Raw genomic sequence first — 25,777 nt, forward strand, 5'->3', positions numbered from 1 at the left:
TCACCTCTCTCTTTATCACAGCAAAAAAGGCCATGGTAAAGGAAAGGTTGGAGGTCGCTGGAAATAAGAAATTGGGAAAATAATGAAAATACACCATGGATGCTTTTACTTTTGACTCTTCTGACAATTTCACAGCCTCTGCAAAAGAATATTTCTGAATGTATTCAAAACTCCTCTCAGATCTGATGTGCTTGGATGAATCACTACTGTATTATTTTCATTTGTAAGGCACTTTGGAAAAAAGTGTCTGCTAAATTAATAAATGTAAAAATGAAAAAATGCATCTGAATCATAATTCATTCTTTGCTAAGCAGACTGCTAATGCATCAGAAACTAATTTCCTTCCTAAAGGGAAGAGGAATGTGTGCTGAGGAAATGAAAATAAGTTGTGTGTCAGACAGAAGTGTCATCATTTAAAGATGTCCGTTTTCATTCACAGTGTTTAAAACGTGGCCTGAGAATCCTGTTTTCATGATGCTGCACAAAAAGCTCACATGCCTCGCCATTAATAGCACAAGTCATTTCCTTAAATGTACTTTCCTACATGTCTTTTGGTCAGTTTTCATTAGGTTTGCTGAAGTATAAAGGGATGTTATCAAGGAACCCAAAAGTTGGAACTGTTATGTACATCAGACCTGAAGCCTGTTGTGGTGGAGTGACGTAATAGTAAAGAACAGGTTGTATGAGGAAGGATTTTGCAATGAGTGTTTACCTCTCTTATACAAAATGCCATTATGCTGTAGCTCCCAGCAAATATTTATGATAAAATTACAAGTGTAATTGTCAAAAGGTGTGTACTGCAATTGTTAAGGCTTGCTGAAGGCAATCGACAGGCCCACATTGACACTACACTATGTCTTAAAAGAAGGCTAGGCTATGATTTAACATAAAATTTTTCACATTATTTCATCCAGTTGTCTGCATTTATATAAAAAATATATATTTTCTAAATGTAATTAAATTGGTCACACTTCATATTAGGTTTTTAGTAAAGTAAAATGTACTCTTGCAAAACACTTTCACTGCTATACTGAGGTGGGTTAAGGTAAAGGTTATTAAGGTATTGATACATTGGGCCTCTTTTGAGCAATGATGCTTGGGCACTTTCCCATTGAGAATGGGTAACAAATTTCTATCTGGATACTTTAGATCGGTCATGGGCCCTGTGTAACAGGTAACATCATTGCTCAAAAAATTGCCTCGTCTATCATCACCTTTAAGTTTAGTGACAGGTTTTGTGGTTAGGGTGGGTTAAGGGAAAGAGGCAGTGTCAGCAGTGAAATTATAGGTGCAAGTATCCTACAGAAATTAATTACAGATATACATACATGCAGGTATTTAAAATTTAAGTAATGTACACATATGAACAGTACATTTTATCAAATGATTTAAAAGTTAGTACATATTTGTTAAGCACACTTAATAGAAAACAGGTACATTATATATAGCCTATATATATATATATATATATATATATATATATATATATATATATATATATATATATATATATATATATATATGCCTTAATAAAGCTGCTCTAATAGAGAGGTAGCACATCCTGACAAGCTCAATAAGGCCATCAGGAAGCACTAAAACCTTAAACAATGAGGTCAAATTCATGATTAAGGTGTGGAATTAATGACAACAGAATATCAGGAGGAAAGTTTAATGGCTCATCTGAATAACATCTGAATCATCAAAAGTTTGCTTCTTTTTACAGTCTGCATCGTTATGACTTTTGGACCCATACAAGTCAAGGAATGATCACCCATCAGAATGTGCTTCCACTGAGAAAAAAAAAACAAAAAGAGAGAGAAAAAAGCAGTCAAATTGGTAATTGAGGTGGGGAATTCATGAAAACAGAATGTCATGAAGCCAAGTGCCTCATCTGAAGGATGCTCCTTTTCACAATCTAAAGTCTGCTTCATTATATTAGGACTTTTGCACCCATTCAAGCCAGGGAATGTATTTAGAATGACTGACATTAGTTCTATTGTTGATCTGCAACCACCATCTGGTGGCCGTCAGCGCATGTTTGTTCATAATATATTAGTAGACTAGCAAATCTTCATGTTAACACTACGCCTCCTGCTGGTAAGTATGAGCCTTCGAGGAACTGATTTGAAAATCATTACACTAGCTCTCAAAGCGGCAGTGTTGTAGCGTGACAGTATAAAATTCGCTAGATGTCATGCTAATATAGATAAACACTGTTAAGAATATTTTACATGAGAGTATTAATCTAAAACCAAAACTTATTCTATATGTTAATATCTTAAACGTCGGATGCAGTCATGGTCATTTGCTATCATTTTTGCTAGCTTTGCAATGCACCGACTTGCATCTCGGCATGTGTTTATCTGTTCTGTAGTTTTTAATCAAATCATATTTAACCAGTTAACTTACTTTTTATTTAAAATACTGTCTCTCTATCTGTCCAACCTTCCCCAAACTCTCTCCTTCACTCTGTATGACTTTGTCTGACCTTTCTGGTCTCCTTCATCTTCTGTGCACTCCCGCCCTTCACTGGCACTAATGCCCTGCTCATGTGTATAGTTTAGTCTAGCACTGCACTTAAACAGCCGCCAAAAACGCCACAAGATTAATCCAGGATTCCACCTACATCTGGACAGCTCTAAACTACTGAACCCAACCAGACAATTGCTTTTGGTAGATATGCTTGCATACAATAATGGCTGCCATGTTAATAAATCCCTTTCTATTATGATGAAATAGGCTATTATCGTCAAATAATGACTAGGTTTTACCCCCAACAATTTTACAACTATTGTATGTCTATTTGTGACCCTGGACCACAAAACCAGTCACAAGGGTCATTTTTTTTTAAATTGACCTATAGCTACATCATCTGAAAGCTGAATAAATAAGCTTTCCATTGATGTATGGTTTGTTTTAGGATAGAACAATATTTGGCGGAGAAACAATTATTTGAAAAATCTGGAATCTGAGGGAGCAAAAAAAAAAAATAAAAATAATAATAATAATTCAAACTATTGAGAAAACGCCTTTAAAGTTGTTCAAATGAAGTTCTAAGCAATGTATATTCTAATCAAAAATTAAGTTTTGATATATTTACGGTAGGAAATTTACAAAATATCTTCATGGAACATGATCTTTACTTAATATCCTAATTATTTTTGGCATAAAAGAAAAATCAATACATTTGTCCCATACAATTTATTTTTGGCTATTGCTACAAATATACCTGTGCTACTTGAGACTGGTTTAATGGTCCAGGGTCACATTTGTATCCTATATGAAATACAGACATCTTAAAATCTGTGATTATGTATCCAGCTGTTGTGTTTATAGTCATCTTGGTTCACAGAAAAAAAGATGAGACAAATCAGAACAGTTCTTATAGAGTTATAGACAGATACATACATATAACACTTTCAAACAAAACACACACACTAATTATCCAAATCATACAAACACATTTAAAAGGGGGTGGGGGGCAATTCAGATAAACATAATATACATAATAAAATTTATAAAAGTTACTCCTCCTTTGTTTCACACTAAAGAACTGTACAGGATGATGATCAATAATGTAACAGACAGAAACTCCTCAGTGAAAGGACGGATCAAATTTAAATTATGTTTTGCCAGATGAGTGAAAACTGTTAGTTGAGGGGCGGATAAGATATTTAGCGTATAGGTGCTTTAAGGGCAGCATCTACTTCCTCTTCAGGCTGAAGGGTGTGCCACTGAGCCACAGGTCGTCTGGGATTGGCCAGCATGTCTGACCAGTGGCGCAGACCCACCCCACTAGCACCAAACCCAATCCAGCACTTCCCAATTGGATCATTGCTTCCCAGTTTATCATAGTCATAGACCGTGATCAACACCTGGATCTTCTACAAGAAGGCAGAGGAACAGAGAAAAATAGGTCAATATTTAATCCACTTTCTTCTTTCTCATCAAACCTTTCCATTGTATACACAGATTATTTTAGTACACTGCAAAAATATTGGATTTACTTTGATATCAGAAACAGACAAAATTTAAGATTTTGCTAGTAAAATTCACAAATAAGAAACAGAAAGTAACACGGAATTAAATGTAAAATTCTGAAGTAGAAAGACTAAAATATAACTAACTTTGATATATATATATATATACAGGTCAAAAGTTTGGAAACATTACTATTTTTAATGAATTTGAAAGAAGTTTCTTCTGCTCATCAAGCCTGAATTTATTTGATCAAAAATACAGAAAAAAAACAGTAATATTGTGAAATATTATTACAACTTAAGATAATAGTTTTCTATTTGAATATACTTTTAAAAAATAATTTATTCCTGTGATGCAAAGCTGAATTTTCAGCATCATTACTCCAGCCTTCAGTGTCACATGTAACATCCAGTCTATCACATGATCATTTAGAAATCATTCTAATATTCTGATTTATTATGAGTGTTGGAAACAGTTCTGCTGTCTAATATATTTGATGAATAAAAGGTTAAAAAGAACTGCATTTATTCAAAATAATAAAAAAAAATCTAATAATATATATTCTAATAATATATTTTCTTTACTATCACTTTTTATCAATTTAACACATCATTGCTGAATAAAAGTATGGATTTTATTTAAAAAAAGAAAGAAAAAAAAATTACTGACCCCAAATTACTGACCAGTAGTGTATATTGTTATTACAAAATGTTTATATTTTAAAAATATAGCTTCTTTTTTTTTACTTTTTATTCATCAAAGTATCCTAAAAAAGTATCACATGTTCTGAAAAAATATCAAGCAGCAGAACTGTTTCCAACTTTGATAATGAATCATCATATTAGAATGATTTCTAAAGGATCATGTGATAATGATCCTAAAAATTCAGCTTTGCATGACAGAAATAAATGATAATTTAAAGTATAATAAAATTATAATTAAAAACAATTATTTTAAATTGTAATAATATATCACAATATTACATTTTTTTTCTGTATTTTTGATCAAATAAATGCAGGCTTGATGAGCAGAAGAAACTTCTTTCAAAAACATTAAAAATAGTAATGTTTCCAAACTTTTGACCTGTACTGCATATACAGTACATATATATATTTATATATATATATATATATATATATATATATATATGTATATATATATATATATATTTTTTTTTTTACAGTGTAGTAACATTAGCTCTTTAAACATACTATACAGTGAAAAGGTCACATTTTGATGCATTAAAGGACCAAAAATACAAATCTGTAAATGTATTAGATATGCAAGTAGTCAAAGGATTGTGTTTCAAACATGTTTACCTGAATCTGAGCGAAAGGGATTTCAAAGCTGAAGCTTTCATTGAAGTAGGGGTTCAGTGTGTTCTGCTTAACTGTTGTCTTCTTCTTCTTGATACGCTTTCCATTGTGTTGCAAAACCACTTTCACAAAAGGATCTAAAACAGCAAATTAAAGAGAAAGGTAAGAAAGAGGCATTGTTATATGGATAAAGACAAGAAATGCAGCTTAGCACCACATTTCCACATAAAAATCTTATTATATTAAAATCATTTCAATTTAATATCAAGTACAACAGAAAGGAAATGTAACTTTAATAAAATAACGCTACCACACTAACCTGATAAACCACCTACGTCCATCTTCTTCAGGTTCTTGGCCTCCATGATACAGACGGTCAGTTTACCAGACGTGGGCACATAGCGCAGGGAGATACAGATGTCTCCTAACTTTTCTTGCTGTTGGGGAGGAAGAGGAGAGTGTTTAGTTTAAAAGCATCAAAAAACAGACAATGGCAGCTGACAGAAAAAAAAAAAAATAATTAAAACAGCCTGATGGAAAACCTTACTTCCTCTTTCTCTCCTCCGACCAGGTCTTTCCATTCATGTATGGGCTGGCCCAGGTCAATGCTGTTCATGGGGATTTTGATCTCTCCAATTACATCATGTTTACCAAAGCGGTCAAAGTCAAACACCTGCAGGACCAGAGTCTGTCCTGCTAGATCATTAAAGGGGATCTAGAAACAGAAATAAAAAAAAATCAGGATGCATGAATGCCTTTTTGAACAAAAAAAAAAGGTATGATGCACTTATTCTACTGTGAAATTAAGCAATTAAGTATATGACAAATTTTCTTTAGGCTAATCCCAAAAAATGCATGTTTATAAAAACGTAACTGCAATACCTTAAATATGAATGTCTCGTTGAAAACAGGACACAGATTCTTGCGCTGGACCTTGGTTTCAAACTTTTTCTTCTTGTCTGGTAGCATATAAACTTTGACATAGGGGTCAGATGTTCCACCAATATCCATGGCAGGAAGGTCTTGGGCTTGCAATACACCAACAATGAGCTGAAGGTTGTTGAAGAAAAGGTTGTGGGTCAGGTTTTCAAAATCAACAGCTAGTCACACATTTTTTAGAATAGCACTTCTTGATTTTTGTAAAAAATGAATCATATCAACTCACAATCAAAATGAATATAAAGAACATCTACTCTCAACCAACCTGATTGTCAGTGAAGCTATAGTCCAGACTGTACTCCAACTTGCCATAATATTCTTTCTCTCCCTCGCCATCTCCTTCTTTAGGTTGTTCCTAAGTATGGGCAGTATAAATTTAAAATACTAAAGCAAAACTTTAAGCCAAACATTACCACTTTTCTTTTTAATACTTAGATTAAAATTAATAATTGACAGATCGAGGTCTGAAAGAGCTTTATTCTCTTTGAACACTATGCTTTAAACTTTCAGACTCTCCTACCTCGCCTGTTTCTTCCTCTCCTTCCTTTTTCATCCTTCTTCGTCCTCCCTTCCTCTCTCTGACTTTTTTAGCCTTTTTCTTCCCTCCCAAACACTTTTTATAGATACAGAAAGCAAAGCAGCAAACCAGGGCAAGCATGACCACAACTATAGCACCAATGGCCCACATGGGCACTGTGCAGTGGAGGAAGAAATTAAGTTAGAGAGAGAAAACAACAATGATAATTTAATTTCTGTTAGTAAAAAAGACAGAATTTCAACCAATTACACATTTTCTGCTAAATGAATAAGTAGATGTATAGGTGGATGAAGGGCTGACAGAAAAAGACTTTGGAAAATTGGAACTTACTTCTGATCTTGGGGTCTGTTGATGGAACAGATACAACATGAAAGATGTACATGGAAATTGAATAAAAATGGAGGAATTAATTGATCACACACACACACACACACACACACACACACATACAGAGTTTAATGGGAATGTGTGTTTTGTAATGATAATGTGATGAAATATGAATGATTCCAACTGGCAGCAGACAGGCACTGGACAGATGTTAATTTCGGTTAAAGATGAAAATCAGGGTTGATGTGAAAAGCAACATTGGAGAGCTGTTAAATTTTGGTTACTTTATACCATGACTAAACCAACAAAATATCAATGTCTAATGACTCTGTGCATTTAAAATTGTGTGGATGTTAAAGGGATAGTTTACCCAAACATAAAAATTCGAAGAGATGGTGACAGATTTTCATTTTTGGGTGAACTATACCTTTATGATTATCACATTAAACAAGTGTTGCGTTTGGGTATCATACTTCACAACTGTTGGACGGCAATATGATGTTAGCATGAGATGATGCTATAACTTAAAAGTGTCAAAATATCAATGTCATTATTCTGTGTCACACTGACATTAGCATTCGGTGTTGTCCTGACATCATCAACAACGTCTGAACCTACATTCAGCTGAATACTCATGTCTTACAACGATGGTGGCTTGCTGGAGTATGATTAGTCAAGTGTGGTGTATTGACATAGAATTATTACTTACTAGATAGATGGCTAAGATCATTGAAAAACTTGTTCTTCATGTTTATGAAGTTGTGGGAGTGGTGAGAGGGAGATGGCAGAGGAGGTGGAGCAGGTTTGGGCTCCTCCTCTGATTCTGCTGCCCTCCGCACACGATGCTGCATGCTGACCAATCGCATGGCTGATCAGCTACAGACATAAAACAGACTGTCACTGTCCTGACATGCCCCAAATCACATATAGTGCCTAGATCGGTCTCAAGCCCACACTGTCTCTCTCTTTCCCTCCCCACCTCTGTCCTGTTTGTGTCTGGCGTGACTTTTGATGGAGTAAACTCTGATGCTTGAGTTCAGCATGTCTGTTATTAATCCTTGAATACTCTGTTGAACTGACCTCTTGTCACTCTCAGCAGATGCGTAACGAGATTAATTGCCAAAGCTAATCCAAAAATCCTTGGGTTTAAGTAAATTAGGAACAGAGCCGTCCCCTTGCAGCCTCACTTTCACCCTAGAGCCTACGCATCTTGCCACCAGACCTACATAAGACTAAAGACTTCAGGTATAGCCACTGCTCCTTTGTATGTAAGAATATGTTGAGCAGAAAAGTCACGGTTGGATTTATGACAGGACTTTTTTGATGATTCTATATCAGCCACATGGACTGACCACAGTGATGAAAGACAATAAACATAAACCTTTTTCTGAGTCACAGTTCAAAAGTTGAAATTCTTTATTTTCTCTATTGACCTTGCTGGGTTATCATAATTAACTCATGAATGACCTATTTTCTTCACTCTGTATGCACATGATATATATACCAACACCAATAAAATGGTTAAAAAATAACTTCGAGATAATTAAGATAGATAATTTTAAGATTGTTTTTACATAACTGGTGGTTACTTTAATATCATTTATATATATATATATATATATATATATATATATATATATATATATATATATATATATATAAAATTATATTAAAGTAACCACCAGTTATGTAAACAAGTCATATACATTATGTGCATATATAAATGAAAAAAAACATATACATTAAAATCAAATACAAATAATAGCTAGGGCAGGGGTCTACTTCATTCTTGTAGGTCAGAAGCATCATTGCTGCAGCTGAATATACATCACCTGTGTCTCAAGCACTCAGGAGAATATTGTAAATATAAAATAAAATAAAATAAAATAAAATTATTAATATTAAAAAATATTAAGTTATTTATTTAAATTTAGGTCAAATAATAGCTAGGGCAGGGGTCTACTTCATTCTTGTAGGCCTAGCAGTTCTTTGCTGATTTTTATATTTAGTATTCTGACATCTGAAAAATATATAGGCTATACACAGTATACATAGCTTCCAACATATTTAAAAGTTTTCTGCATTAGTTTTTGAATGAGAAAAGGGAATTAAACGTTTATAACAGTTATTTTATAACGTGTGCAAAAGAGGGTTGGAACAATAAAGTAATTTCTTATCTTCTTATCTTTTCCATAGACAGCAGATACCTTGAATGTGCTTAATCTGAGAGGTCAGGAAGCATAATTTGTGACTGCACTAATCTGGCTAAAGAAGGCCTGTCGCTCAGTGCGTCACAGACTATCAGCCGGTGTCATGCAGCCTTGTTTTTTTCCGTCAACTCAACTATTTACACCATCAGTTATAACAGTTAAAAATTCATATTACAAAAAATTCAACCATTCACAGTGAACAATTGATATTTTAATAAATATTTTGGACACAGTTGTCCGAGACTGAGAGCGTTTACGCACATAGGCTAAGCATCAATTTAGTCGAGCAAAACTCATCTGAGCCACTCTTATTGTGAGAGTTTATAGAAAAGATTATTTAAAATATTTATTGTATAATTTCTTCTCCTTATATATTCTAAGCTATAACTGTTATTTTTTCTTATTTATTTATTTATTTATTTATTATTCTTATATATTCTTAACTGTAATATTTGATCTACTGTTTTACAAAATGTGGCGAACAAGAAGGGAAAAAAAACCAAACCAAAAAAAAAAAAAAAAAAAAAAAAAAAACGACGCGTGTGTTGTTTAATAACGTCACTTCTAAGTAGTTTCCATTTATAATTACATTAAATTTGAAGTGAACGGTCTTTGTTCATTTAGCTTGTCTGTGTACTGTGTTGCAGCCTATAGTCTCCATGAATTTAGTGAAAATTTATTATTTTGCTATTCAAACTATAGTGACATTTTTAGTCGTTACAACTATTCCATGTAGTATTTGAATTAATGTGATGCTATTAAATTGCACATGCTATATAATAATCATAAAATTATGTTTAAAATCATTTTAAATGACACTGCTTGACGTCAATTAATTCCAAGATAGTATGATATTTTCGTGAATAAGTGGAGCCAATAAAGCAAACAATAATCAAACTTACCTGATGATGTTCTACAGATCTCTCTTTACTAGATAGAAACCTGTGCTTTATTTATAGAGCTGCAGTTACTCAGCAGCCCTCTCACACACTGCTCTAACTTACTCTTGTCGTCCACTTTATCATATGTCTCTCTCTCTCCCCAAAGCGCATTTGAAGCGCCAAACCCTCTTTCACTTGGATTAATCGTGCTCTCCCTTCTGTTCACTGTTATGTGCCCTGGGTTTTCTCATGTGACAATTATTTCATCCATCTCGTACGCCGGTTTATCAATTTGCAGGTATCCCATATAATTTCCTGCATAATGTTTATCCGATTCTAATTTGCAATATAATTTTCGTTCAGTGACCTTTCTGAATCGAATTATCGGTGGTTCACTGCTACTAATAGACATGATTTCCCCAGTAGATGACGAAAAAATAATTGAAAATTTTTTTTTATGAACCATAACGGGCGTTGGTCCTTCAGTGTTTATGATCAATGTGCGATTATTAGACAATGAACCATAACGGGCGTTGGTCCTTCAGTGTTTATGATCAATGTGCGATTATTAGACATATGGAGAAAACAACACCCTCGTGTGGTAAAATTAAATACTAGCCTACACCTATAGTGCCTTGGAAATTCATGTGAATATTTAGATCTGTTCATTTAGCAGACCACGAAAAGTTTGTAAGTATTTTGTATTAACTCTCTGTAGGCCTATATAATATTAGGTTGTACATTAGATTTTATGAAATACTAATGTGCAGTTGTGTCAGTGACTGACATCGTCCTTACAGGATGGAGATGAGTGAAGTGTCTCCTCTATTTTCACTTTATCTATGAGGTTTGTTGTCGCTGTTACAGTAGATTTGTACATTAATCAATCCCACTATTGTTACCACTTTTCAGTCCAACAGATCTGCATTCAAAGGTTTTCTGCTGGGAAAAAGACCCAGTTTAGGAAATTTTAGGGGGGGGGTTATGACTTTTTTTATTTGGATAGGACAGTAGAGTGACGATGGGAAAGCACTGGGTGGAGCAGGATCAGCAAAGGACCTCAAGATTGGAATCAAACTCGGGTCGCCATGAGCACAATTGCACTGTCTGTTGATGCACTAACCACAAGGCCATTGGTGCCAACAGGATCCTGCAATTTTATATAAAAAAGACGAGGTTATTCAGCTCAGGATTTTTTATTTAAATTCACCAGGTCAATCATTGCACATTCAACAGGAAAGCATTGCTTGATCACAGTGTGACTATTTAAAACAGTAATGCTGCATTGTTTTACTAGTAACAGGAAACTTTACTTGATGTTAACCTTTCAACCTGTCAGACTTACAAATTTTGCACAAGAGCTGTTTTTATAAGAACATATTTAAGAGAATAGTATTTCTATTCATTCATGTATTAATAAGATCTCAGGGCTGCATTTAGCTGCTGTCTCCATCCAGGGTCTGCTTGTCAAACAGGTACTCTGCCATCCTGTTGTTGCCAGCATCCATCTTGGAAAGGTTGGTGATGTGGTCACCAAGTTTCTTGATGGCCTCAACCTGCTCATTCAGGTAGTGAGTCTCCAGGAAGTCACACAGCTGTTGGACAAGACATCAGAACAGAATTTAGGATGCTAAATTCTTAGTACTGAATGAAACTGCTTTAAAGAGACATGTATTTGCAGGCAGATCAACTTCAACAATGAGGGTCACTCACATGAGGGTCTCCCTTCTCAGAGGCGACCTTATGCAGATCCAGCAGAGCCTGGTTGACGTTCTTCTCCAGCTGAAGAGCGCACTGCATAGCAATCAGTCCATTGCCCCACACATCACGATCAGGTTTCTGAAGAGAGACACAATCAGTGAGTAGTGAGCATGGCATAAGGTCATTCCATAAAAATTGGTCTATAGTCAAATTTGTTTCTGTTACAGTGTTAAAAGTCAAAATGCTTAATTCATTATCAAAGCACCTTGATGTCCTGGAGCACGATGCGCCCCCCCCTCTTGTTCTGGAACTCCATGAACTTCTCAGCATGCTCGCGCTCCTCCTCGCTGTTCTCCTTGAAGAACTTGGCAAAACCAGGAAGAGCGACATCATCCCGTTTGAAGTAGAAAGCCTGAACGAAATCAAAGAAGGGAATAAGAATGACTGCAACTATATGTCTTAACACTGATGCATAGCTACTGCTCATGGCATTTGAGCTGTTTATAAGGTTTTGTAAAAATTTTTTTTTTACAATTTTCTTGCGTTTTTATTTTCTTGAACATTGTTTCATCGAACGTTTGATAGAAGCGAATACGTTTTATCAAGAATGGACAAATAATCAATAGAGAAACAACCTGTCGTAAAACGATTTAGCAAATTGATTAAAACCACTAAGAAACACTTACCATGGAGGTGTAGGTGTATCCAGCGTAAAGCTCCAAGTTGATCATCTTGTTGATCAAAGCCTCGCAGTCGCGGTCGTAGTTCTGGCGAATCTGAGAAGTCTCCATTTCGGCTGGTTTTTATTATCAAAATGTTAGTACAAAATGAATACGAAATATAAGTTCCGTTCAATCACTGTTGAAGCAAGAACCTCTTCAGATCTTCCTGAAGCTGTGAGTGAAATGAAGGTGCGCGTTCATCTTATATACGATCAGCGAATGATGCGTCAGTGAAATTAAAAACCAGCCAATCTAAGAACGAGCTGAGTAACGAGGTGACTAGACTTTCTGCTCTGTTAGGTTAGATAACGAAGACAAGATCAAGTTTAATGAATAGTTTTTTTAGTCTTTTCCGTTTTCATTATTAATAGCATGACAGGTTCACTAGTCACACACTGAAATGTAACTAGGCTACTCTTTAAACATGAAGCGTTCATGCATATGTATATAGCCTATATTATAGCCTATTCATATATTCATCCTTTCTCTAAGCTACATGCCAGTCACAGGCATATTGGATTTTGCATCTATAGGCTATATAAACTAATTACCATTAGCTATACAAACAACTGTTAATGCACACACATACACATTTCACAGCATTATCAAGCATAGGCGATAGAGGTAATTTCTGATCACTGATTGTCATCCACCAACCATCTTTCAGTAACACTGCATAAAATATAGTCAGTATTAGAGTATTTTATTGATACATATTGTTTTATTGTAATATACTGTATAATGTGTTATGTTAATATTAAACCTTTTTGCTAGAACAACTAGGCCAATTCATTTTCCATGAGTAATTTTCTTATTTTCCATGGATGGAAAATAAAAAGTTCCAGGTTGTGTGTAGGAATCTGGTAACACTATATTAATAGGAGCCTGTTTATAATAGGGCAAATATAATGGGACGATCCTGAAATAACATAGGCTACTATTCCACTATTGATTTTATGCCTTTTTCCTCTGTCACCATCTTTAGATACCTGACACCTGACTGATCAGAAAAGTAATGAAGAGAGGTCACAATTACGAAGCAGTTTTGTCGCTACCAGAAATTACCAATGAAAGCTCACTCTGTGTCAGCAACAACAACCGCAAACTCCCAAGAGCTGACATGGAGCAGCGTCCCCTGTGACTCAGCATTTTGTCTCTCATGGAAGATGTGTGTATTTGTAACCTGATCAGCTTGCTACAGTAGGTTACATGTCAAACCATCAGATTGTTGTAGTAAACCATATTATTTTTAATTTGAAACAGAGTTTTGAATTTTTCTTGTCTGTTTGGGTCTATCGTTACAAATATTTCCTATGTTATAAATTATTAGTAGCCTTATAGGATAGGCTTAATTCATCTAAATTAAGCTTTTTAAGGAGGTTGTTTGAAAAGTCAGTGAGTGTAGCTTAAGATACCAGTGCTATTGCAATATAAGAAACAAGACCATTACATGCTACTGTATTTGTGAGCTCTTAGAAACTATTGTCTTTCTGCTCACTGAAAGGCTTTTGCTGATCCTCTTTTGCTTGTCCAGCTTGTATTCAAGTGACCTTAATTTTACAGTGTTCTTTCACTGATTTTTCAGTCAGTGTAACATTTCCTGAGTGCTGCGCATTTTGAGAAACAATGCTGAATGTCCCTTTGTGCACACCAGTGCTGGGGTGTACAACAGAAGTACTGTGATAATTAATTATTATTATTTTTTATTTTTTTTTAAGTTTTAGCCTGAAAAACGATGTGCCAGGATTGTATCAACTGCACACTCACTGAAGTTGAGCCTGCCAGTACCTGGATGTTTGACATCCTTATAGGGAAACTGAGACTGCTGTTGGAAGAGGTATTAATGACGTCTGTACAGGAGCACATCCTCTGGTCTTTTTGTGTCCTGATGCCCCGTCACATTATAATGTTGATAACACTTCCTGTCCTTTGAAAAAAGGACTTTCTGTGGTCACTATAAACACTATAGGGTCTCTCTCAGGAAGACTATAGATTTAACCCCATAGGCCCAATAATCCTCATATGTGAAATGACTGTATATCACACTTGTCTCTCCACAGAATGATAGTATGTCACATCATATTGATTACAGTATTTTAATTCCATTTATTGTAAACAGATTTTAAAGGAATCGTTCATGCAAAAATGCAAAATCTGTCATTATTTACTGATCCTCATGTCATTCCAGACCTGATTGTTCTTCACTTTCTTCTATGGAACACAAAAGAAGATAATTTTTGACTTTACAGTTAAAGTTAATGGGGTCCAGTGTTGTTTGGCCCACAGCATTCTCAAAATATCTTGTGCTCCTTAACATTACTTGTGTCACAAACAGGCCAGAGACAAAAGGACTGCCGGTAAACACAAGGGTTTACTGACAATGTGTAATGGTGAGGATTGAAGGCAGGCGAGTATGAGAGATATATGAAAGTTCTGGGTATCTAAGCTCTTGATAATCTTGGGTCTGATATTTGCAGGAATCCTGGAGATGAACGGGTGCTGAGGAGAATTGGGATTGTGGAGACGTAGGAGAACACTGGAGTTAAGGAAACAACTGGTAAATATACAGGTAAGGAGCCTGTTATTGTTAAGGTAGTGAACGGTAGACCGGACACTGGAATACTGAGAGGAGTGAGAAGATATAGTGGGCTTGATTGGTAATTGCAGGTGCAGGTGATCAGTATTCGGGTGATTGGGATCTGGTGTGTGTCGAAGGAGATGACTGTGCTGACGTGAGTGACTGTGATGTTTTCCTGACAACTTGAAGTAAATCTAACATTATATTATTTTTAGATGTCTCTTATGCTATTAGCATGGTTCAGAAACATAAGATCAGCATCAAAATACAACTTTCGATTAATCTGGTCATAATGATTACAAAACAAGAATATACTTATTCTTTGAGAGCTAGACGATGAGGGTCAGATCACAATATATATATATATATATATATATATATATATATATATATATATATATATATATATTTATTTTTTATTTTTTTTTTTTTTTCAATTAATCTCTATCAGGATTCTCATTCCTGATAGAGTGTACCAGAACTAAAAACCAGCCGATAAAAGAACAAGCTGAGTAACGAGGTGATGAAATGCTGTCTCAGAATATTTTTTTTTCTTTTTCCATAACTAATATCAAAGTAATTCCGACAGATTTGTTACAAACCAGAAATATAATAATTATATTAGAATGAGCTCTATAAAATAGTATGATGAATGAATGGCTGAATGTATAAGGAATCATCAGATCATACAGTCTTGATAAAATCAAGATAGACACTACTGTAACTGGAAAACAGCCTATTGATATGTATTGTCCAGTGCGCTTATAAATATTAAATAAATAGCACAGATGTGAATGCTGAGCTATAGGATCCCTCACTGTATTTGATGATCCTGATGAGATAAAAGTGCAAATTAAAACCACATCATCATCAGGCCTACTGTGTTACTTTCAGTATATGGGTTATAAAATCTGGTGTCAATAGACTAAACAAAATTAGACAAATGATAAACAAAAAGTTTAGATGATAAATTAACTTTTCCAGTAAAATAACTGCATAGATACCTCTATCATTTCAATCACACAAATACACAAACAGATAATTATTCATTTCTATATTTGATCTTTACTGAAAGGAAGTTATAAAGTGTTAAAAGTGTTTATTTGCTAGCACTAACACAACTGTGTTTACTCCATGAATTTCATGGGGAAAGCATTTTACTTTGAAAAATGTGTCATTTAACAAAATATAGTATTCAGCTCATATAGCGGAAACCCTGGTATCACATATTATAGGATCATGTGTATACTAAGGCAACTATCACAAGACAAACATGATGTAATTTCACTATGGACGTAAGATCATTTTCCTCTTGATAACTGCATTTAGAAATGAGAGTTATCAGTCAAGTGCGTATCAAAGACTTCTTCAGGAGGGACAAAACATGTTGACTAAGCAGTGTTGTACTAGACATTGCCTGTGAAAGTGCATTCTGTCAGCTGCAACAACTGCAAACTCCCAAGAGCTGACATGGAGCTGTGTCTCTGTGACTCAGCATTTTCTCTCATCATGGAAGACGCAAGTACGTTCATAACCTGATCACTTTGCCAGGATAGGTGTGAAGCCATCAAATTAGTCTAAACCATGATCCTTCCTGTCACTTCATTTCAAAACTGACTTACACCATTAAAAGCATGACAGAAACTAGAAATGTAACTGCTGTAATGCATTCACTTTGAGTTCCACTTAATATATCTACATCTTGTTTTTATTTCTTGTTTACAACAAGCATGTTAGGGTGTAATTATTTATATATATATATTTTCCTAGTTAATTGACATTTATTACAACATGCAACCTAAATTATGAACATGTGACTTTTCACTTGGGCCATTACCCTCAAAAGTACACATTTGTACCTTAAAAATTTGCACACAGACCAGGTCTCTTCATTTTAAAAATAACAACAAGTGAATCCAGCCAAAAATGTTTATTCATCAAATTCACCATGTTAAAACCAATTAGTGCACATTCAACAGAAAAGCACTGTCTTGGCTATAACAACTTAAGTAATAAAGAGAGCAAAACTGAATTGTCTAATGGGAACATTATGGTACTTAAAAATGTTTAACTTTTCAAACTTTAACATTTTAAACAAGAGCTGTTATAATAATATCTTGCTTGATATATGGCTGGAGGCTTTGCAGCATATAAATAACCTCAGGGCTGCATTTAGCTGTCCAGGGTGTGCTTGTCAAACAGGTACTCCGCCATCCTGTTGTTGCCAGCATCCATCTTGGAAAGGTTGGTGATGTGGTCACCAAGTTTCTTGATGGCCTCAACCTGCTCATTCAGGTAGTGAGTCTCCAGGAAGTCACACAGCTGTTGGACAAGACGTCAGAACAGAATTTAGGATGCTAAATTCTCAGCACTGAATGAAACATTGTCAAGAGAGACATGTATATGCAGGCAGATTTAGTGTCTCAACTTCAACAATGAGGGTCACTCACATGAGGGTCTCCCTTCTCAGAGGCGACCTTATGCAGATCCAGCAGAGCCTGGTTGACGTTCTTCTCCAGCTGAAGAGCGCACTGCATAGCAATCAATCCATTGCCCCACATATCACGATCAGGTTTCTGAAGAGAGACACAATCAGTGAGTATTGAGCATGGCATAAGGTCATTCCATAAAAATTGGTCTAGAGTCAGATTTGTTTCTGTTATAATGTTCAAAGTCAAAATCCTTAATTCATTATCAAAGCACCTTGATGTCCTGAAGCACAATGCGTCCGCCCCTCTTGTTCTGGAACTCCATGAACTTCTCAGCATGCTCGCGCTCCTCCTCGCTGTTCTTCTTGAAGAACTTGGCAAAACCCAGAAGAGCGACATCATCCCGTTTGAAGTAGAAAGCCTGAACGAAATCAAAGAAGGGAATAAGAATGGCTGCAACTATATGTCTTAAGGAACAAAGCTTCAAAGTCAAACTAACTCATCACAGAACAAGAATGCAGATCAGCAGTCACCCCTAACAACTGTAAACAGCCTTGGATGATCCCATGACACTGATGCATAGCTACTGCTCATGGCATTTGCGCTAGTTTTAAGGGTTTTATAAAATATTTTTACAATTTTCTTTTTGTTTTTATTTTCTTGAATATTGTTTCATCGAACGTTTGATAGAATCGAATACGTTTTGTCAAGAATGGACAAATAATCAATAGAGAAACAACCTGTCGTGAAACTATTTATCAAAGTGATAAAAACCACTAAGAAACACTTGCCATGGAGGTGTAGGTGTATCCAGCGTAAAGCTCCAAGTTGATCATCTTGTTGATCAAAGCCTCGCAGTCGCGGTCGTAGTTCTGGCGAATCTGAGAAGTCTCCATTTCGGCTGGTTTTATTATCAAAATGTTAGTACAAAATAAATACGAAATTTAAATAGGCTTTAATAATTTCCGGCGAGATCGGAGTTCCGTTCAATCACTGTTGAAGCAAGAACCTCTTCAGATCTTCCTGAAGCTGTGAGTGAAATGAAGGTGCGCGTTCATCTTATATACGATCAGCGAATGACGCGTCAGTGAAATAAAAAACCAGCCAATCTAAGAACGAGCTGAGTAACGAGGTGACTAGACTTTCTGCTCTGTTAGGTTAGATAACGAAGACAAGATCAAGTTTAATGAAAAGTTTTTTAGTCTTTTCCGTTTTCATTATTAATAGCATATTAAGTCCAACAGGTTCACTAGTCACAATTACAAGCATGTTTTCCACTCTGAAATGTAACTACTCTTTAAACATAAAGTGTTCATATATAGACTATAGCCTATATATATATATATATATATATATATAGATATATATATATATATATATATATTCATATAGACTATAGCCTATTCATATATTCATCCTTTCTCTAAGCTACATGCCAGTCACAGGCATATTGGATTTTGCATATATAGGCTATATAAACTAATTACCATTAGCTATACAAACAACTGTTAATCCACATACATACACATAAAAATTCATAGCATTATCAAGCATAGGCTAGAGGTCACCAGCCATCTTTCAGTAACACTGCATAAAATACAGTCAGTATTACAGGATTTTCATTGATACATTTTGTTTTATTGTAATATATAGTGTGTTATTTTAATAATAAACCTCTTTGCTAGAACAACTAGGCCAATTCATTTTCCAAGAGTAATTTTCTTATTTTCCATGAATGGAAAACGAAAAGTTCCAGGTTGTGTGTAGGAATCTAGTAACCCTATATTAATAGGAGCCTGTGTATAATATTGCAAATATCATGGGTCAATCCTGAAATAACTATAGACTATAGCCTATTCATATATCATCCTTTCTCTAAGCTACATGCCAGTCACAGGCATATTGGATTTTGCATATATAGGCTATATAAAACTAATTACCATTAGCTATACAAACAACTGTTAATGCACATACATACACATAAAAATTCATAGCATTATCAAGCATAGGCTAGAGGTCACCAGCCATCTTTCAGTAACACTGCATAAAATACAGTCAGTATTACAGGATTTTCATTGATACATTTTGTTTTATTGTAATATATAGTGTGTTATTTTAATAATAAACCTCTTTGCTAGATCAGCTAGGCCAATTGATTTTCCAGGAGTAATTTTCTTATTTTCCATGAATGGAAAACGAAAAGTTCCAGGTTGTGTGTAGGAATCTAGTAACCCTATATTAATAGGAGCCTGTGTATAATATTGCAAATATCATGGGTCAATCCTGAAATAACATACGATACTATTCCACTATTGATTTTATGCCTCTTTCCTCTTTGTCACCATCTTTAGATACCTGACACCTGACTGATCAGAAAAGTAATGAAGATAGGTCACAATTACGAAGCAGTTTTGTCGCTACCAGAAATTACCAATGAAAGCTCACTCTGTGTCAGCAACAACAACCGCAAACTCCCAAGAGCTGACATGGAGCTGCGTCCCTGTGACTCAGCATTTTGTCTCTCATGGAAGATGTGTGTATTTGTAACCTGATCAGCTTGCTACAGTAGGTTACATGTCAAACCATCAGATTGTTGTAGTAAACCATATTATGTTTACTTTGAAACAGAGTTTTTTCTTGTCTGTTTGGGTCTATCTTTACAAATATTTCCTATGTTATAAATTATTAGTAGCCTTTACAATGGGATAGGCTTAATTCATCTAAATTAAGCTTTTTAAGGAGGTTGTTTGAAAAGTCAGTGAGTGTAGCTTAAGATACCAGTGTGAAGTGCTATTGCAATATAAGAAACAAGACCATTACATGCTACTCTATTTGTGAGCTCTTAGAAACTATTGTTTTTCTGCTAACTGAAGAACTTGCACCATTGACATTTAGTCCCCTTTTGCTTGTGCTGCTTGTAATATGTGACCTTCATTTTACAGTGTTCTTTCAGTAATTTTTCAGTCAATGTAACATTTCCTGAGTGCTGCACACATTGATAAACAATGCTGGATGTCCCTTTGTGCACAGTGCTCAGGTGAACAACAGAAGTACTGTAATACTGGTGATAATGAAACTTATAAACACAACCCAATATTGTTATTTTTATATTTTTAAAGGGGTCATATGACATGATTTCAAGTTTTCCTTTCTCTTTGGAGTGTTACAAGCTGTTCCTGCATAGATAAGATACCTAAAATTGCAAAGACTAAGGTCTCAAACCCAAAGAGATATTCTTTATCAAAGTTAAAGAGCAGGTCAGATGGGTTTTTGAAAAATCTCTCTTTTGCAGTTTATAACGTAGCTATCCTTAAATGAAAACAATCTGCAAAGTTGTTAATCAAAAAAGTGCATGATAAATAAAGATATTGTCTCTCAAAAGTGAGAGTCGGTTCTGAATCACCGTAACGAGTCGTTATATTTTCGACTCTTTTGCCTGTTTGCCTATTTGTCACTGGGTACACATTTGCATAATCCCCGCCTGCCGCGAAATATGAACAGAGTTTGACCTGCCCACAAACACTTCTGCTATTAGTGCGTTTACATCGTTGAGAAGACGCGGTGTTCAGGGATACCACAGAAATACAATTCGACCCTTTTGTTGTGTGCTTGTCATTTTATCAAGAACTGCTTCTCTAATCTGGGCTTTTATCTTCGTTGGCTTCTAATCTTCTTAATTTGGACCAACAAGCTCTCTGAACCACGACCTGTAAGTAGTACGATTGATACATTAGGTGTACATTTTCAATTGAGTGCTCAAAATATAATTTTGTTGTGCCAATATGTGATGTATACCTAGTGCAGCTTTAGGTTTCCAAGTAAAGCACGATATTACTGTCTTACTGAAGTAGTTCTAAAAATTTGCAGTGAACCTAAGAATATGTCGATTATTGTAGACTGACGTTGTTCTAATTACTTTGTTTAATAATAAAGAATGTAGTGTAGCACACAGACTTTATAATAATTGTGAAATTGCTGTTTATTGTGCTGCACTGGCAGTTACAGGATTAATGCGGGAGATATGAGTGATTTCGGCTGGTGCTCCTGTGATACAACTGTTCTGCGTTCTGATTAAAAGTTAAGACCAAGCGTCTTTTTTCTTTCGTTCTTCAAACATTACAGTAGACATATTTTGGTTTACAAACTGTATTGTTTCATCAGTTAGTCACGTTAGCACTCGGCTAACGTATCCACCTAGTGTTCACAGTTTAGCAGCTAAACTTTAGCTGTGGGCACGATTCGCTTGCATAAGTGTTTTTGTATTTTATGTCATTATAAGAACGGATTGATTATATTATTTTTTTATGTAAAGGTGCTTTGTCAATGGTAGCGCTGGCTAACTGGCTCAAGGACTCATCTCTGTGCCAATCACAACAGGTTTGGCCAGCTGACCAATCAGAGCAGAGTAGGCTTGAGGAAGGGAGGGGCTTGCTCCGAACTTCCTAGAAACGAATCATTTCCTAATCATTGGCAAATGACTCTAATATTAAATGTATATTCTGAGAAAATAACAATGTTTTCTGACCTTAGATGCATTTAAACCTGATGTAGGGAACTCCAATACAATATTGGGACACTTTAAAATACCATCTGACCTGCTCTTTAAGACTCATCCACGCCCTCCTAAAATGCCTCATTTAAACACGCCCCCACATGTCTACGTCACTGTGTGGGAAGATTTGCATAACACCACCCAAATGTTCACGCAAAGATAGAAGTCACAACTTTTATTCTTGCTGTAGTATTATTGCTGCCGCCACCATGTTGTGGAGATGCTGTTTGTTTCGTTGTGAAAGCGAAATTATTTTGTTTGGCCTTCCAAAAGAGGACACAACTAGAAATCAGTGGTTAAGTTGTATTTACTGTTCCAGAACAGTTCAAACCAAATATCCTTGTGTGTGCAATGCATAAATGCAGACAAATGGTGTTATGTTTACGCAAAGCGATACGCAACGCACAAAAAGACAGTATAATTCATAATAATCAGTAATTATGTCCCCACTGGATGCAACAAATGCCTCGTTTATAATGAGTTTTATTGGTCACCCTTTGGTGTGATGAATGTCTGAAGCCCTGTACCATCTCGCCAAACCTATTGGTCAAATAGTGCTTGCCACCGCCTTACGCATGCGTAAGCATAATATACCTGCGTACTATTTTGCTTAGATTTTATGGACTAAGGTATCAAAGGATATCAAAGGTATGGAACGAACCGCAGCATCTCCTTCCCTATTCAGGGAATTGTGGTTACATATGTAACCGAGATGTTCCCTTTCATAGGTCACTTCAATACTGCGGTGACGTCACCATATGGGAACACTATACCATCATGCCTGATGTACCTCAGATAGCTGGGATCCGAGGAAAGCATCTGCTCAAGCTGAAAGAACCCGGGAGAATTTGACTAAAGTGCTTGGTGAGGACCATCCTGCCGCAGCACATATATCATCCATAGAAGATCCACTAAAGAAGGCTTGTGATGAAGTCACCACCCTCATTGAATGAGCTTGGATTCCTAAAGGCAAGTGAGCCTGCGCGCCTCATAGGCTAAGGATATAGCCTTCACCAGCCAATGGGACATGCGTTGCTTTGTGACAACTCAACCTTTATTTTTACTCCCAAAACAGATGAACAGCTGGTCAGACTCACGCCATTGGGCTGTACGATCAACATAGATCTTCAGCGCTCTCACAGGACAAAGGCTTAGATCTTCTGACCCCGCCAACGTGGGTGAGAAAGCTTTCAAGATCACCTGCTTGAAGCGAAAAGGATTCGAAGCGACTTTAGGAATATAATCAGGCCTTGGTCACAGCAAAACCTTCACCAATGCTGGTGCAAAGTCCATGCACGAAGGTGAGATAGAAAGAGCTTGTAAATCCCCAACTCTCCTGAGGGAGGATAAAGCTAACAGTAGGACTGTTTTTAGAGTACGAATTTATTCAGTCACAGTTTCCAAGGGACCAAAAATAAATCCAGATACCCCTTATAACACAACACACAAACCCCAACAATGAACTTGCGCAGGGCGGAAAGGCCACAGCCATTGCAAACTCTGCATAAATCGAGAGACCAGGGGATGTTGGCCCACTGAAACGGCATCTATGTACGCGCGTTTAGCAGATATGGCTGCCATGTATACTTAAAGAGTGGCTGGCATTACTTCCTCTGAAAAACAGCTTTGAAGAAACTCCAGTACTGAAGCGACAGGGCAGTAAGCTGGATCCATATCACGATGTCTACACCAGGTAGTAAAAAAAGTTTCCATTTAAAGGCATATAAACGTCATGTAGTAACCACTCTAGAATTAATAATAGGCTCGGTAGCCTCCGTTGAAAGACCAGGACATATTAACTCACTCCACTCAGAGGCCATGCCCACAGTTTCCATAAAACTGGCGAAGAGCCCGCTAACAGACTGATCAGTTTCACAAACCACAGCTGAGTGGGCCACCACGGAGCTACCAACAGTAGTCGTTGCCCTTCTGGATAGCACCGATAGTCCCGGGGGGGATAGGGAGAATCATAGAGGGCAATGCATAGTCGTGCTCAACGCGAATAAGTCCACTTCTGCTTCTCCAAACACTTGCCATATATAGCTCACCGTTTGGGGGTGCAACCTCCATTCTCCCTCCACCAGGCTCTGTCTTGAGAGCATATCCGCTCCGAAGTTCAGGTGTCCGGGGACGTGAAACGCTCGGATAGACAGAAACCTGTTCTGAGACCACAGAAGTACATTCCTTGCCAGCCTGCATAGGGGGCGAGAGCATAATTCTCCTTGGTGAATAAAATATAACACAATCGTTGTGTTGTCTGTCCTGATTAACACATGACGGCCATTCAGCAGTCTTGAAAAATGTTGGAGAGCTAGAAAGACCGCTAGCAGCTCCAATCTGTTTATGTGCCACCCTCGCTGTGCCTCTGTCCATGTTCTGTGGGCTGGTCGTGACAGTCTTGCAGTGAAAACAGGCCCCCAGTCGAACTCCTTTTCGAAGAAATTTGGACAAAGTCCAGGTCTTTAACATCAGAGTCTGCGATTGCACTAATACCAGTCAATTGTCCAGGTAATTTAGCACACAAACGACCTGGAGCCGCAACGGGGCCAGAACTGCGTCCATGCATTCCATGGAGGATTGTGGAGCCAGGGCTAATCTGAAAGGAAGAAAATGGTATTGATACGCTTTGCAAATCTGAGCAACTTCCTGTGTCTCTTGATGATCTGAATATGAAAGTATGCATCAGATCAATCGTGACAAACCAGTCGTTTGGTTGAATCTGAGACAGAATAGATTTCACCATCAACATCTTGAATTTGCTCGTTCTGAGTGCAAGATTCAAACAGCGTAAATCCAATATTGGCCATAAGACGCCATCTATTTGGGCACAACAAAATATTGGCTGTAAAAACCTGACTCCATCTGAGAGGGGTGTTGGTGTGTGGAGATTCTAAGAAATCCACATGGTGATAGAGATTCCGAGAAGTCCACGTATTTAAATTAAACCCAAGTGTTGTTGAGAGATTCTGAGAAGTCACGTACTCAGAATGTGTTCTATTCATAAGGATAAGTTTCATTTCAAAAGTTAAAAATTAATATTTCATGGTAGTGATCGGTCTCATATATATATAAACAGGTTTCATTTTTATATTCAAAAATGTTTTTGGTAAACTTTATGGTATATTTCATATGTAATTTCACAGTATATCTAACTGCGTAGTCAGCTGAGTCTGTTTTGCATATGAAGTTGAACTGCATGTATTGTTCTTTTTGTATCAATATTTCTTAGAATTATCAGTATGATACTTTGAATCTAAAAGAGGAAGAAGTCCAAATCGAGACATTGACTAGACTATTTTTAAAGGTCAGGTGTTATAACTGATAGCCAGATGACGACTTATGTCTGGAACAACAGTATATAAGATAGACTCTGCAAAATAGAATAGGTTTTGACTTTCTGAGACTCTGGTCTCTCTATCTTTTCAGCTCACTTCCTCTTCTTTGGCTTCACTCGACAACTCTTAGACTCAGACTTAGAACTTACAGGTTTTTATTCAAATTCAGATACCTTGAAATTCAGATACTTATAAACTCTTATACTCAGATACTTTGATACTTTAATATTTTAATACTAATATTTTGGTACTTTTGATTCAAACAGAA

At 36.2% G+C, this 25,777-nt stretch overlaps 3 protein-coding genes across 3 annotated transcripts; all 3 read right to left on the bottom strand.

Annotated features, from left to right (window-relative positions):
• Positions 1 to 3,361: 3,361 nt before the first annotated feature.
• LOC109061727 (synaptotagmin-2-like) lies at positions 3,362 to 10,339 on the bottom strand. Its single transcript, XM_042720262.1, has 10 exons — positions 10,214 to 10,339; positions 7,811 to 7,977; positions 7,105 to 7,119; positions 6,757 to 6,929; positions 6,502 to 6,591; positions 6,180 to 6,347; positions 5,845 to 6,012; positions 5,617 to 5,734; positions 5,301 to 5,434; positions 3,362 to 3,884 (listed from the first exon to the last, which is right to left on the bottom strand). Exons 2-10 carry the CDS (start codon positions 7,965 to 7,967, stop codon positions 3,675 to 3,677), a joined length of 1,233 nt encoding a protein of 410 aa, XP_042576196.1. The 5' UTR covers positions 7,968 to 7,977; positions 10,214 to 10,339; the 3' UTR covers positions 3,362 to 3,674.
• A 1,033-nt stretch (positions 10,340 to 11,372) lies between these two features.
• Positions 11,373 to 12,758, bottom strand: LOC109058847 (ferritin, middle subunit-like). Its single transcript, XM_042720263.1, has 4 exons — positions 12,580 to 12,758; positions 12,159 to 12,305; positions 11,906 to 12,031; positions 11,373 to 11,787 (listed from the first exon to the last, which is right to left on the bottom strand). The coding sequence occupies exons 1-4, from the start codon at positions 12,682 to 12,684 to the stop codon at positions 11,629 to 11,631; spliced, it is 537 nt and encodes a 178-aa protein (XP_042576197.1). The 5' UTR covers positions 12,685 to 12,758; the 3' UTR covers positions 11,373 to 11,628.
• A 4,350-nt stretch (positions 12,759 to 17,108) lies between these two features.
• LOC109080089 (ferritin, middle subunit-like) lies at positions 17,109 to 18,541 on the bottom strand. Its single transcript, XM_019095181.2, has 4 exons — positions 18,414 to 18,541; positions 17,897 to 18,043; positions 17,644 to 17,769; positions 17,109 to 17,515 (listed from the first exon to the last, which is right to left on the bottom strand). Exons 1-4 carry the CDS (start codon positions 18,516 to 18,518, stop codon positions 17,366 to 17,368), a joined length of 528 nt encoding a protein of 175 aa, XP_018950726.2. The 5' UTR covers positions 18,519 to 18,541; the 3' UTR covers positions 17,109 to 17,365.
• Positions 18,542 to 25,777: the final 7,236 nt, after the last annotated feature.

This window comes from Cyprinus carpio, chromosome B3, assembly GCF_018340385.1.
Source record: "Cyprinus carpio isolate SPL01 chromosome B3, ASM1834038v1, whole genome shotgun sequence".
NCBI classification, from domain to species: Eukaryota; Metazoa; Chordata; class Actinopteri; order Cypriniformes; family Cyprinidae; genus Cyprinus; species Cyprinus carpio.